Consider the following 12782-nt stretch of genomic DNA (forward strand, 5'->3'; position numbering starts at 1 on the left):
TATATATATATATATATGTATATTTACTGTACCTCCATCGGCAATTTGCATTGCTGTCTGCAGTGCCCCCTCCTGGCAGATCAGAGTACTGCATCCACACAATAATAATAATAATTATTATTATTATTATGCAGTTGAATAAAAAATTCATCCAACACAAGATATAATTTCACAACAAATAAAATTTATTCAATTATATATTACAAATATGTACAAGTCATGTAACAAGTAAATATTAAAATAGACATTTTTTTAGAACTATCGTTCAAAAGGCATTATGTTGAAAAAATAGGATTTGTTGTGATCTCACGTCGAAACTGTAAAAGTGTTTTGTTTTTTTTTCTTTTTTTCTTGGAAGCCACAACAGACTTCGATGTGCGCGAGACACAATATGGACGACACAGGAGGACGCTCTGAGGCCGCCAGAAGAAAGAGACACGATGTTGGGGTGGAAAATAAAACATAAAAACAAAAAGACTAAAGAGAGAGAGAGAGCTGGAACACTTCAGTTAAAACCTCACGAATTTAAAGTCCACGGTACTTTAAGATAAAGAACATCGCAACGCATGCAGCATTAAAACCGCCAAAGTCCAGGAAACACCAGCTGTGGCGTAAAGCTCCAGATGTGGAAGGAAGGAAGGAAGAAACGTTGGAAAGAAAAGAAAAGGACGACAACAACGAACGACGAGAACATCACAGACGAAGACCGGATAAAAAACCCAAAACAAAACGACTTTGGTCCATTAAAACATCAGACGGAACGAGTTTACAATCAAAATATCTATTTTACTTTTTGTTTTTTTTACAGTTTAAAACAATAATTACATGACTATGTACAAATGCACATTTACTTTTTTTATGTATAAAATAAGTTAAAAAAAATTAAGAGCACAGTCTGTACACAACGTATGAACACTTTGAAAACATCTGAAATCTTCACGGCCCGGTTCTGGTAAAAAAAAAAACAAAACAAAAAAAACCCGGCTGTAAGTGCTGCTCCGTGGCGTTGCCGTGGCGACGACTCATATGGGGGTCAGGTCGAAGTCGTCGTTGACCTCCACCAGCGGGATGTAGAACTCGGGGATCTCGAAGATGCTGGTGGACTTGTAGGTGGCCGGGTCCAGTTCCTGCAGCTTCAGCTGCCACTCCAGGCGCTGGACGGCGTTCAGCGCCGCCGCCTCGTGCTGCTGCCGCATCAGCAGGCACGTCTGGGGGGACAGGACCAAACGGGTCAGTACCGGGTCAGGACCAAACGGGTCAGTACTGGATCAGGACCAAACATCAGGACCAAACGGGTCAGAACCAAACATCAGGACCAAACGGGTCAGAATGAGGTCAGGACCAAATATCAGGACTAAACCGGGTCAGAACCAAACATCAGGACCAAACAGGTCAGGACCAAACGGGTCAGAACCAGGTCTGAGAAACAAACCTGGTTTGGTTTCTTCCCTACGCTCAACCTTTGACCCTGAACTGACTGTTAAGGGCAACAATCTGCTGCAAACTGCTGCAAACTGCTGTAAGCAGAAAAATTAATAAAATTGAAACTTTAGGATTCAAAGTGAAAATCAATCAGGACTATTGATACGTGATTATATGTAATTTATTGGGAATTTATAGAAAAATAAGAGAAAAAAAATATCTGAAACCTTTGAGATAAAAGAGAAAGAAAAAGAAATAAAGAAAGGAAATATGTCGACTTCCTTCAGCCTGACCTTTGACATTTCAGTTTTAATCAATTATTCAGTGAATAACATGAAACCTCCAGCTTCTTATTGATCCCTGATCAGTAAAAACCTTCATCAATCACCCTCCTCTTCCTCTGAAAAACTTCCAAATTAAAAACCAGATCCATGAGCTTTTATTTTGAAAGTCTGACCTTGAGCTTGTCGAATTTGTCGTCGACGTCCTGCAGCCAGGACATGAACTGCCGGGCGTTGAACCGATCCCTCACCGACGTTTTCCCGTCGTCGCCCTGGCAACAAAAACCCGACAGGTTCAAACCCAGAGCAGCAGGTCAGAGGTCGGAGGTCAGAGCGAGGCTCACCTGGATGTCCTGAGGCATGTTGTACACCTCGGCGTCCAGCAGGACGGTGCAGGCGCTGAACGGCAGCGTCTGGTTGGCTAGTGTTCTGGCGGCCCGGTAGTGGACCCGCAGCACTTCCTGCTCATTGGAAACGATCAGCTTCTCCTGAAACGAGAGGGGCCAAAGGTCAGCCGGAGGTCGTCAGGTCAACCTGGGTGACATTAATAAAGATAAAATAAAAAACGTACGCGCTCGATGCTGTGCTGCAGCCGCAGCTTCATCCGGACGACTTCCTGCTGCTTGAACATTTCCTTCAGCGGCTCAGGAAGCGAAGGGGGCGGAGTTATCTGGAAAATACGATGATTAATTATTGATCATTATTTTTTAAACACGTTTAGAGAAAAAACTGATCAATTATTCAGTTTAATGTGAAGGAGAAACATGAGGAATAAAGAGGAAGGAAAAAGTTGCATGATTATAAAATAAAAATAAACCTGATGCTGCCACCACCGTGCTTCAGTCAGACAATAAATAACAGATTTTATCAAGAGATATTAGAGCACAGAGGGATTAAAATGCACAGCGCACTTTTCAGATTTTGATAAAGAAGCCAGAAAAGAAAGAAAGAGAAAGAAATAAAAAAAAGAAAAAAGAAAGAAAGGAAGGAAGGAAAAAGAAAGGAAAATGAAAAAGAAATAAAAAGGAAAAAGGAAGGAAGGCAAGAAGAAAAGATAGAAAGAAGAAAGAAAGGAAGGAATAAAGAAAGAAAATGTCACATGTCAGTGAGTCCTACGGTGCATGTTGTGGTTCTGTTGCGGTTCTGTGTGATCCGTTCGGACTCACGGTGGGGATGCAGAGTTTGCTGAGCGGGTTCCCGTCCAGCAGGTACGACCCGTTGAACGTCACGTACTCGTCGTAGTACTGAGGCGGCTGCGGCGTCACGTTGCACAGCACCTTGCGCTTCTCCTCGATCTTCCTGCGGATGTGCAGGAACTCGTAGTACGGGTTGGCCCGCTCCGTCTGGTACGGCTCGATCTCCTCCAGCTTCACCGCGTCCACGATGGCCGCCAGCGACTGCTGGCACCTCTCTCTCTCCTGCTGGGCGGCCAAGCTCAGCGGCGACGCCGCCGGCTTCGGCATCTTCCTCTTGCGTGGGTGCGGGACGAGGACGTCGGCGTCTTCGTCCGCCGGCCGGGCTTTCAGCTTCGATCCGGAGGAGTCTGAGTCTCGGTCGGCGGACTGCGGCGAGCAGCTGCCCGAGGCGCTGCCGCTGTCCGTCTGCGGCGCCGACTGGACCGACCTCGGGCTCTGCTCTTCGGCTGCCGATGTTTCCGTCTTTTCGTCCGCCGGCGTGGCGTCCATCGGCTCAGGCGGCGTCTCCATGTTAGTGTCGGCCGCGCTTCCGTCCAGGGGAGAGCTCTCTGCTGCGGTGCTGCTCTCTGAGCCCTGATGAGCGTCGCTCGACTCCTCTCTGGGGTCAAGGGTCTCGGAGGACGCCGCGTCCTCCATCTGGACATCAGGACAAGTGCCGGCGTTGTCAGTGGAAGGCTGGGATTTGTCTTCATCGTCTGCGGACGATTCGTAGTCGTCGTCTTCTTCTGCTGGAGCAGAACTGGGAATGTGCAAACTGGTTTCTGGTGGAGGACTGCGCGGCGCGTCTGGCGGCGTTGGGTTGTCAGAACCGGCGGCCATGTTCTCCTGAGGAGGGTTTTCCGGTTGGAGGTCGGACGGCTGCTGGGTCTCGGTGCTGGAAGACGGCGGCGTCTCTCTCTGATGGAAGGTCGCTGCGTCCTCGAGCGCCGACGGCTCGCCGGACGTCAGCGGCTGATCCGATTCTCCGCAAACACTTTCACCCTGTCGCAAAAATCACATAATAAGGTAGAATTAGCATTTCCAGTTATCATTTTTATCCTTTCTCTCTTTTTACCAAAAACTGGATGATAAAGTCTTCAGTCTGGTGCTTTGGTCTCAACCAGCTCCTTTTCTGGGGGAAACCCTACTGTCTTATTAATTCATTTTGGATATTTAAAATGTCTTCCAGTGTTGAATGTTCATTAAAAGATTAGTTTATTTATCTTTAATTATCTGTTCTTACGTTACTATGCCACCGCCATTTTATGACATGAAAATGGTCTCAACAATGTAATTAATCACAATAATTTCTGGGACTATTTATAGTCCAGGAAATTCAACAAAACTTTATTGATTAAATGTTGTAACTCGTATTAATTCAAATTCTTCAAAGTAATTGTAGAGGGAGAAGATCTCCTCTAGCAGTCTGTATTACAGTGAATTTGAAGAAGCCTCTGACTGAAGACAGTTTTTCTAAGTCTCATGAACAGGATAGTAAATAATTGTCATATTTACTAGCTTGTTCCTGTGTCAGGCCTACCTGTGATGTTTCTGTCGGACTGGTGACGTCTTTCGCTGCGGTGGGATCCGGGGAAGGAGGATTTTTCTGCTCCGCCTGAGAGGCGTCGCTTTGTGGAAGTGTCTGGTTTCTATTTGGAAGATCTTGTGTTGCTGACTGTCCCTCCGTGCTTCCCTCCTTTTCTCCGAGCGTCTCCGCCGGTGGGTTTGGGTCCGGATGTCCGCTGAGGTTCTGTTCAGGTTCCGAGCTCTCCTTCGTCTCCTCTAACGCGGTAAGGCCACACTTGGACGGGTGCTCCGCGCAGTCTCCCTCGGCAGACGGACTGGGGTCTTCCTCCAGGACGCTCTGGAGGTGCTGGGGTTCGTGCTTCCCCGACTGTGGCGCGTCTGGAAGAGTGCTGCAGTCTCTGTCGTGGACGGACGGCGACCTGGCGGCTTGGATGACGAGGGAAGACTGGAGGAACGCCTGCTGGGAGTCGGAGGTCTCCAGGTTCATGTCCGAGTCGTACTCCGTGTGTCTGGGAGTCAACGTCGTGGCCTGGAACGACTCCTCAGAGCTCGCTACGGACACCAGGGACACGGAGCGGGACATGAGGCCGCCACGGTCGCTCTCGGGTCGCGGCGACCTGCTCAGGCAGTTTTCCACCACGGATATGACCTTGGCACTGAGGGACGCGCTCTTCCCATCCAGAGACAGTGTCCTGTTGCCGCTAGCGTCTTTCTTTTCTCTGCCGTGGACGTCGGACGTCTCCGAGCTTTTGGAGCGCGTCAGCTCCTTGTTGAGGCAGATCTCCGGTTTCCTGTCTTTGGGTCTGGACTTCCCTGGGTCGCACAGAGGCCGCTGCTTGAGCCTCTCCCGCTCCTTCTGCTTGAGCTTTTCCAGGTGTTTCCGATGCCACAGCTCGATCTCCTGGTCCTTCATGCTCAGCATTCGCTCGAAGCTGGTCTGCATCAGGTCATCGTTCACCAGCCGCTTCTCCTTCGGCTTGGCGTCCCGAGTGGCCGTCGGGGTTTTCGGTTTGCTCTTTTCTGCATCTCCCTCGCAGGACTTGGCTTTCCCGATGCGGGCCTGCTGGGAGCGCTCTTTGTGCCGCTCTTTGTCCTTGTGTCTGTCGTAGTCTCGCTCCCGGTCTCGCCGGTCCCGATCCTTCTCGGGCGTCTTTGCCGCCGCCTCCTCTTTTGACTTTGCGGATGAGACCTTGCTGCTCTCAGACAGATAGCTCCTCTTGTCTTCCAGAAGTAGCTTCAGGTTGGAGCTTGAAGACACGCCGCTGTCTTTCATTTTGTCCTTCTTTTTCCGGTCGCAGTCCTTCTCTTTCAACCGGTGATCCGCGGTCTTCTCCAGAGGTTTCCCTCGTCTGTCGCTGTTTGCTCGGTCTCTTTCTTTGTGATCTCCGCCTCCGTACTCCCTGTCGGACCGTTTCTCCTGCTTATCTTTACTCTTCCTGCCGTCATCGTGCTTCTTGGCGGTGGATAAAGACTTTAACTTGTCGTTGTCTCTGTAGCTTTTATCTCCAGGTGAGAGTGAAGAGGCGGCTCCGGATCTGTCCTTTTCCTTCCACCGCTCCACTGAATTGTCGGAGTGCTCCGGTTTAATCTTCTTCTCCTTGTCCAGATGCGTCTTCTCCGTTTTGTCTGAATCCTTTTCTTTTCCTGGAAGCCTCTTGTCAGGTTTGTCTCGCGCCGTTTTTTCGGACGGCTCCAGCTGGTCCTGATCAGCCGTGACGGGTTTCTCCTCTGCTTCTTCTTTCACACCGCTGTTCTGCAGAGACTCCTCCGGACTCCGGCCCGATCCGTGACTCTCCTCCTTTGTCCGCTCCTCTTTCCGCTCCTTCTTCACCGCCTTGTCTTTCTCCCGCTCCTCTCTCAGCCTCTTCTCCTTGCCTCCGGAGTGCTTCTCCTTCGAGTTCCTCTCATCCTTCACCGGAGAGGAGTCCGCCACCGTCTTCTGGAGCGAGCCGGCATCCTCTCCGTCCTTTTTCCCCACCGGCGGCTCATCCGCCTCATCGCTTTTGAAGAAGTTCTCCTTCCAGAACTCCCTGTCGAACTCCAGGTTCCGGTGGCCGTCCTTCCTGGCCTCCTTCTGCCTGTGGCGGCTACGCTCGGCTTCGTACTCCCGCCTGTGTTTGTCCTTCTCCTTGTGTTTCAGCTTGTGCTTCTTCACCACCTTCCCATCCAGGTCCGTCTTCCGTAGCACCGCCGGCTCGCCGCCGTCCACGCTGTTCCCTGTGACTGCGTCCTTGCAGGGGCTGTCGTGGCCGTCGTCTGTGTCCAAGCCGGGCTCCTTCTGATGATGCTTGCTCTTCTCCCTGTGCTTGCAGCCCTTCGCGCTGGAGCTTTCGCTGCAGAAGTCCGCCTCAGAGTAATGGTTGTACGAGCCGTCGCTGATGGACACCTTGGTATTTTCCTGTTTCAGTGGACACTGCTTGTCCGCAAGGCTGTGGTTCAGCTTTGGAGACTTGATGGAGGACAAATGGAAGAGGTGCACGGACGAGTCGTCTTTAGGACTGAAGGACATCTTGAAGGAGTCTTCCTCGTGCCCCTTCTCGTTGCTCTCCGACACCGATGCAAGAGAGAGAACCAAAGTCTTGCTGTTCTCCTTCCCGTCTTCTTCGTTCTCCTTGTTTTTGTTCTGGCTTTTGCTCTTCTTCTTCACCTTCCCCTTGTCCTTTTGCTCGGCGCCGTCCTTTTTCAACCTGGTGTCCATTTTGTGGCTATCAGAGCTCTGCGAGCAGGTCGGGGAGTTCCTCTTCTCCGACAGGCTCTCCATCTCGTCGCTGGACGTGTCGGAGCTGCAGTGGACGCGGGAGCTTTTCTGCTTCTTGGACTTTGAGGACGAGTCGGCCTTGTTGCTCTGTTTTCCCGCCACGTGGTTCCTGTCTTTTTCCTCCTTCTCGCGCTGCCGCAGCTCCCTCCGGGGGATGTGCCTGTCGTTCAGCGCCTTGCTCAGATCCTCCTCCTCTTCCTCGTCTTTAAACTCGTACTCGTCCAAGCCTGGCACGGACGACGACGCTTTGGTGGCCGGTTTGCCGTCCGACTCCTTTTCGGTGTCGGAGTCCTCCATGTTGTCGTCCACGCTGGACGGGTTGACGGATGGCGGGTCTTCGGACTCTGCAGGGAGGAAAAGACGAGTTACAACAAACTGGAATGCTGTCGGAAAAATTCAAAACTCACAGTGAAAATCATATTTTCAAACAAGTCTGTTATTTTGATGATTATTGCTTTCAGCTAATGAAGTGATAAAAATGATCTTTATACATGTGTACAGTTTTGTATTTACCCAGAACATGTAGAACATCTTATTTTTTTTGTATTTTCATGTGAGATCTGGTATGAAGGGAAGGGCTTGGAGCATCGCTGTATCATTTGAAAAATGAAAAATAATAATAATAATAAAAAAGAAACACTGCTGACTGGATGCCTGTCTAGTTATAAAAATCCTCCATAAGAAATTGAGTAAGCTACAATACATAATCGCTCCAACAGCTCCAAACATATCAATGGAAAGTTTAGTGGAAGGAAAACGTGTGGTAGGATTATAAATCAAAACCTATAGAAGAATTTTGGTGACATTCACAAGATGTGGACTGCAGCTGCAGTTAATTGTGTAGGCCAAAACAAAACCTTTATTTATTAAAAATTACTTTCATGTTAATCTTTTAATTTCCTGAGAAACTAAATGTTGGTTTTTCATAAGCTGTGACCCATAAACACTTTAATTTACACAAATAAAGACGGCTATAAATTAGTTTTTGATTCAATGGACTTTATAGGAGTTTAGCTTTTTGAATTTAATTATTGAAATTTGTCAAGTTTGTGGCAGAACGTTTTTAATTTAATTAACTTAAAGTTGAGTAATCTTATTGATTGACTATCGATTTCCTTAAAAGCCTTGTATCAAGAGGGCAGACAGTCTTTTTACAACATGCCGAATTAAAAAACCCCCCAAAAACATTCAATGTTGTTTTTTGTCTGAAGAAAAAGTTTAATAATGTGGGAAAACCACAATTTTCTACGACATATTTGTAAAGTACAACAATACAGGAACCTCTCAGGTTGCTGAGTAGGTAAAGTCATCTAATTTTATCTATATAGCACAATTTCAGAAACACGTCAAAGTGATTTATATGAATTAGAATAAAATGCAAACAAAACAATACAACCAAGAGAAAAACAAAGAGGCAGGGGTAACAACAGCCACAGAAAAAAGACAAAAGTAGGAAAATAAAAGATGAAAATAAAACCCGTCAGGTAAAAGCCTCCCCTGCTCACCTGAGGAGCTGTCGTCCTGGTCGGACAGCGGCGCCTCTCCTTTCAGGAGCAGCTCCAGCTCCTGGGAGTCGGCCACGTCCACCGGACGCTCGCCGCGCTTGTTGGCCTGGAAAGCGTTTCCACCGTGACGGAGGAGGAGTTTCACAATCTGCAGGTTGAAGGAAAAACAAAAGCAAGACTTAAATAGTGAGTAAAAAAAATACACCGAGGATAACAAAAGTTATGGTACTAGAGGGATTTTCTTCAAGTGATGCTCAGATGTTTAAATTTTTTCAATTCAAATACGTTTAATATATGAGGTTCATCAATGACAGGACATTTTTCACTCAATCGGCAAGTTGAAGGAACGCTTTAACGTTCTCCATCAGGTCATGTCTGATAGGCTAATGAAGCTAATTAGCTTCACAACTATTTCTGTTAATAAATCCAAGGGAATGTTTGGTTATTTCCTGTTTAAAAATTGTATAATAATAAAAATAAATAATATAATTATACATAATAATAATAATAATAATAATAGGTATCAGACTAGACCACAAGTCAACAAAGTTCTAAGTTATTTCTAATGTTGGGTTTGATGCTTTTTAGCGACACTAGGCAACTAAGTAATTAAAATAAGTAACAGTAGTATTGAGAAGCAATATGTATAATCAAAGAAATTGCTAATTCTGTGCATGTATTTTAATTCTACAACTTTGAATGAAAAGATTTTTTCAAATTACAAAAAATATCACAAGTATGATGAATAAATAAGAAATTACATAAATATGGACTCTAATACTACAACATTTTTCAGTGAAACGGGCTAAATTCTCCTAGGAGAATACAGTAAGGCAAACTTTCTGTCATATCAGCCAAAATTGAAAATTGCAGGCCAAGAACATTAAATTTTTAAAAAATGTCGTTTTTGTTGGAAATGGATGTTAATTGTCGACCCAAAATTAAAAACGATCTAGTTTCCAAATTCTTGAAAACTGCCTTGATTGAACAAATGTATTCTCCATCATAAGAAGAGGATTTGGGTCACTTTGTTTCGCTTTAGCAATGTTTAATGAAATTCAATAAAAGCTGATTTGGGTGCAAATCAGCTCTATCTGGATATATGTGGGTTTTACCCTTGCAATAAAGGAATATTTCACTATTTATTTAGCTGCATTTGAAACATTTGACTTGTAAAACTGATTTCATATCATAAGAAAGCAGCTAGGAGCTCATGAGACGGTGCAGCAAAGACATTTTGTGGTATTTAGCCACAAAATATTATGAAAAAACAATGGTTGTTCAGAATGGTTGTTTCAAAGTCCTGTTTGAGAAATAAAACAACATATTGAGACTGAAATGTTTATTTCATTCCTTACATGCCTAGTAGTGCTATTTTGCATCATAGTGAAATTTACACTAACGGTAGGTACAATGTTGGAACTGATGAAAAACTCCAGTAATATTGATCTTTGTACAGATAGATATAAATTTGGAAATCTTTTGTCTTAAACTGATGCTTAAAGGTTTTAATCTCATCATTTCAATCTGAAATCTGGTCTTCAGCCCTTCAGCTGTGGACAAACTTCCTGATTGGCACTTACGTCTTTGTGGCCGCTGCTGGAGGCGTCGTGAAGCGGCGTGTCGTCGTCCAGACCCTGCGTATTGACTTCTGCTCCTGCTGCTATCAGGACCTTCGCCACGTCGTAGTAACCCAGATTACAGGCTTCATGGAGCGGAGTCCAACCTGGGGGGAGCGGGAGGAAACGTCAGACCAATCAGAAGTCACAGCTGCAAATCGTTCTGCAGAAGCAGTAACAGCACCGGGAGGCGTACTGACTGCTTTCTCTCAGAGATGCCGCCTCTTGTCATCAGCAGCCATTCAGACGTAATGAAGCCGCCAAACGATTTTCTACCTGCGAAGTCTTTGACGTTGACGTCGGCTCCCAGGCTGATGAGCTCTTTGACCTGCTTGGCGTCTCCGCGGATCGCCGCCATGTGGAGGGGCGTCTCCCCGCGCTCGTTCCTCTTGTTGACTTTGTCCTTCTGGCGAGACGAGGCGCCGCTGGGGACTTTCTTCTGCACAGGCGTCGTCTGCGAGGGATGGCTGGGCGTCGAGTCTGCACACAGGAAAGAAGTGATCAGGTTTAATAGATGCTGATAAACACCACATTGATCACTTAAAATCTGCCAATTTACATGAAAAAGTGTATGATCGGTGATCGCCGATCACCGTCTCTTGTTGCCGATCACCAAAACAATCACCTGTCTCTCACTTCTCAGCCTGCGTGTGCAGCTGATCTCTTTCCTTCACACTGCGCCAGAGCGCAGCAACAAATCCTGCCGTGTGGGACTATACCGCTCTGAGAGTGAATGGGGAAGTTAGGGTGTTGCGGCGTGAAGCACGACACAATGCATCAACACAACGAATCTAATATGACATTTAAAAAACAAGCATCAATGCAGGAAAAAAGGACATCCGGAGCGTCCAGATAGCAGATAAAGCAGTGCACAGCTACCAACGCTAACATGGATTAGCATCACGGTCAGAAAGCTAAACAAATAACCCTAAAAATAATTCAAGTCTTTAAGCTGGCGGTGTAAGACACTGGTTCTGCTCTCGCCCTTGGACCACCGCTATGTGCTACTGGTAATAATATTTCACAGATGTAGTGCTGCTCAACCTCCACCAGACAGTGAACTCTCACACCGAACGTCTGCTTAAAGCTCCAGCATGTAAATAAAGAAAAGATTTTAAATATGTATCAAAATATGTCTATTATGTCTAAATTGGGTGAATTTATTGCCAGATAATATTTTCCATTTTGCCAGATAACATAGTATCGGGCTGCACGGTGGCGCAGTTGGTAGCACTGTTGCCTTGCAGCAAGAAGTTTCTGGGTTCAATTCCCGGCCCGGGGTCTTTCTGCATAAGGTTTGCATGTTCTCCCTGTGCATGCGTGGGTTCTCTCCGGGTACTCCGGTTTCCTCCCACAGTAAAAAAATGTGACTGTCAGGTTAATTGGTCTCTAAATTCTCCCTAGGTGTGAGTGCGTGAACATAGTTGTGTGTCCTGTCGGTTCTGTGTTGCCCTGTGACCGACTGGCGACCTGTACAGGGTGACCCCACCTCTCGCCCGGAACGTTAGCTGGAGATAGGCACCATCACCTCCTGACCCCACTAGGGACAAGGATGTAAGAAAATGGATGGATGGATGCAACATAGTATCATTTATATCTAAACCGAAAAATTAACTGCCAATCCAGGCGATCAGCAGAGATCGGCTTCATGGGTGATCGGTATCGGAATCGGCAGCAAAAAACCTGATTGGAGCATCGCTAATATATATACAGGCAAAAACAATCAGATTAATGACCAGCTAATTTAATATTCGATTAATGGCTAACTGGAGTTTACAGACATAAAAAAATGTCCATTTGCTGGAAGAAAAACGCATTCAGAGCAGTAATTAAGAGGAAATTGTACAAAAAATATATAAATTTAGCATTTAAGATAAAAAAACTTCTGTCTATAAATATGTTTTAGCTAAAAGTGGCATCGTTTTAGCTTCACCTGGTTCTTAATTGCCATAAAAAACACATTTGGAGAAAAAAAAAAACATTCACAGCAGTAATTCAGCCAAAACTGTAAAGAATATATATAGAAACATTTTGCATTTAAGAAAAACACCTTTGTCAATGTGTTTCACCAATTTTTAAAAAAATATTCGTTCAGCTAAAATTCACTAAAGGAATGCTATGTTAATTCATTTTAGGCAATAAAATGTATATTTTCTTATTTAAAACAAAGAAATTTGTTTTATTTTCATGCATTTCCAAAAGTGTAAAAAAAGAGTTAGTGATTTTATGACAAATCTGCTAATACATATATAAATATCAAGATTGTTGTTGTCATTGTTTCACTTATTAAGTTAAATAAAAATAAAACTGACAGTATTCAGTATTATTTTTAAATATTTTCTCCACTATTTGATCCACAAAATCATCAATAACTATCTATGAACTCAAGTATATAATTAATTGCAGTTTAGTGACGTAAATCTCACTTTTCTGAAGTAACCGTCGTCCTAAAAACGTCAATTTCAGATGAGAATGTTTTGAGCTTGTTTGGCTGT

General features: G+C 45.3%; 1 protein-coding gene across 2 annotated transcripts in view; it reads right to left on the minus strand.

Annotated features, from left to right (window-relative positions):
- Window positions 1-164: 164 nt before the first annotated feature.
- The window catches only part of ankrd12 (ankyrin repeat domain 12), a 53530-nt gene continuing 40912 nt past the window's right edge, over window positions 165-12782 (minus strand). For both annotated transcript variants that reach the window (XM_023335524.1, XM_023335523.1), the window contains 9 exons: window positions 10564-10767; window positions 10252-10394; window positions 8669-8816; window positions 4419-7507; window positions 2870-3880; window positions 2275-2373; window positions 2048-2191; window positions 1880-1975; window positions 165-1208 (listed from right to left, as the gene is read on the minus strand). In XM_023335524.1, the coding sequence (XP_023191292.1) occupies window positions 1023-1208; window positions 1880-1975; window positions 2048-2191; window positions 2275-2373; window positions 2870-3880; window positions 4419-7507; window positions 8669-8816; window positions 10252-10394; window positions 10564-10767 (5120 nt within the window). In that variant the 3' untranslated portion in view covers window positions 165-1022. The remainder of the gene's footprint in view (window positions 1209-1879; window positions 1976-2047; window positions 2192-2274; window positions 2374-2869; window positions 3881-4418; window positions 7508-8668; window positions 8817-10251; window positions 10395-10563; window positions 10768-12782) is intronic.

Source organism: Xiphophorus maculatus, chromosome 6, assembly GCF_002775205.1.
Source record: "Xiphophorus maculatus strain JP 163 A chromosome 6, X_maculatus-5.0-male, whole genome shotgun sequence".
Lineage (NCBI taxonomy): Eukaryota > Metazoa > Chordata > Actinopteri > Cyprinodontiformes > Poeciliidae > Xiphophorus > Xiphophorus maculatus.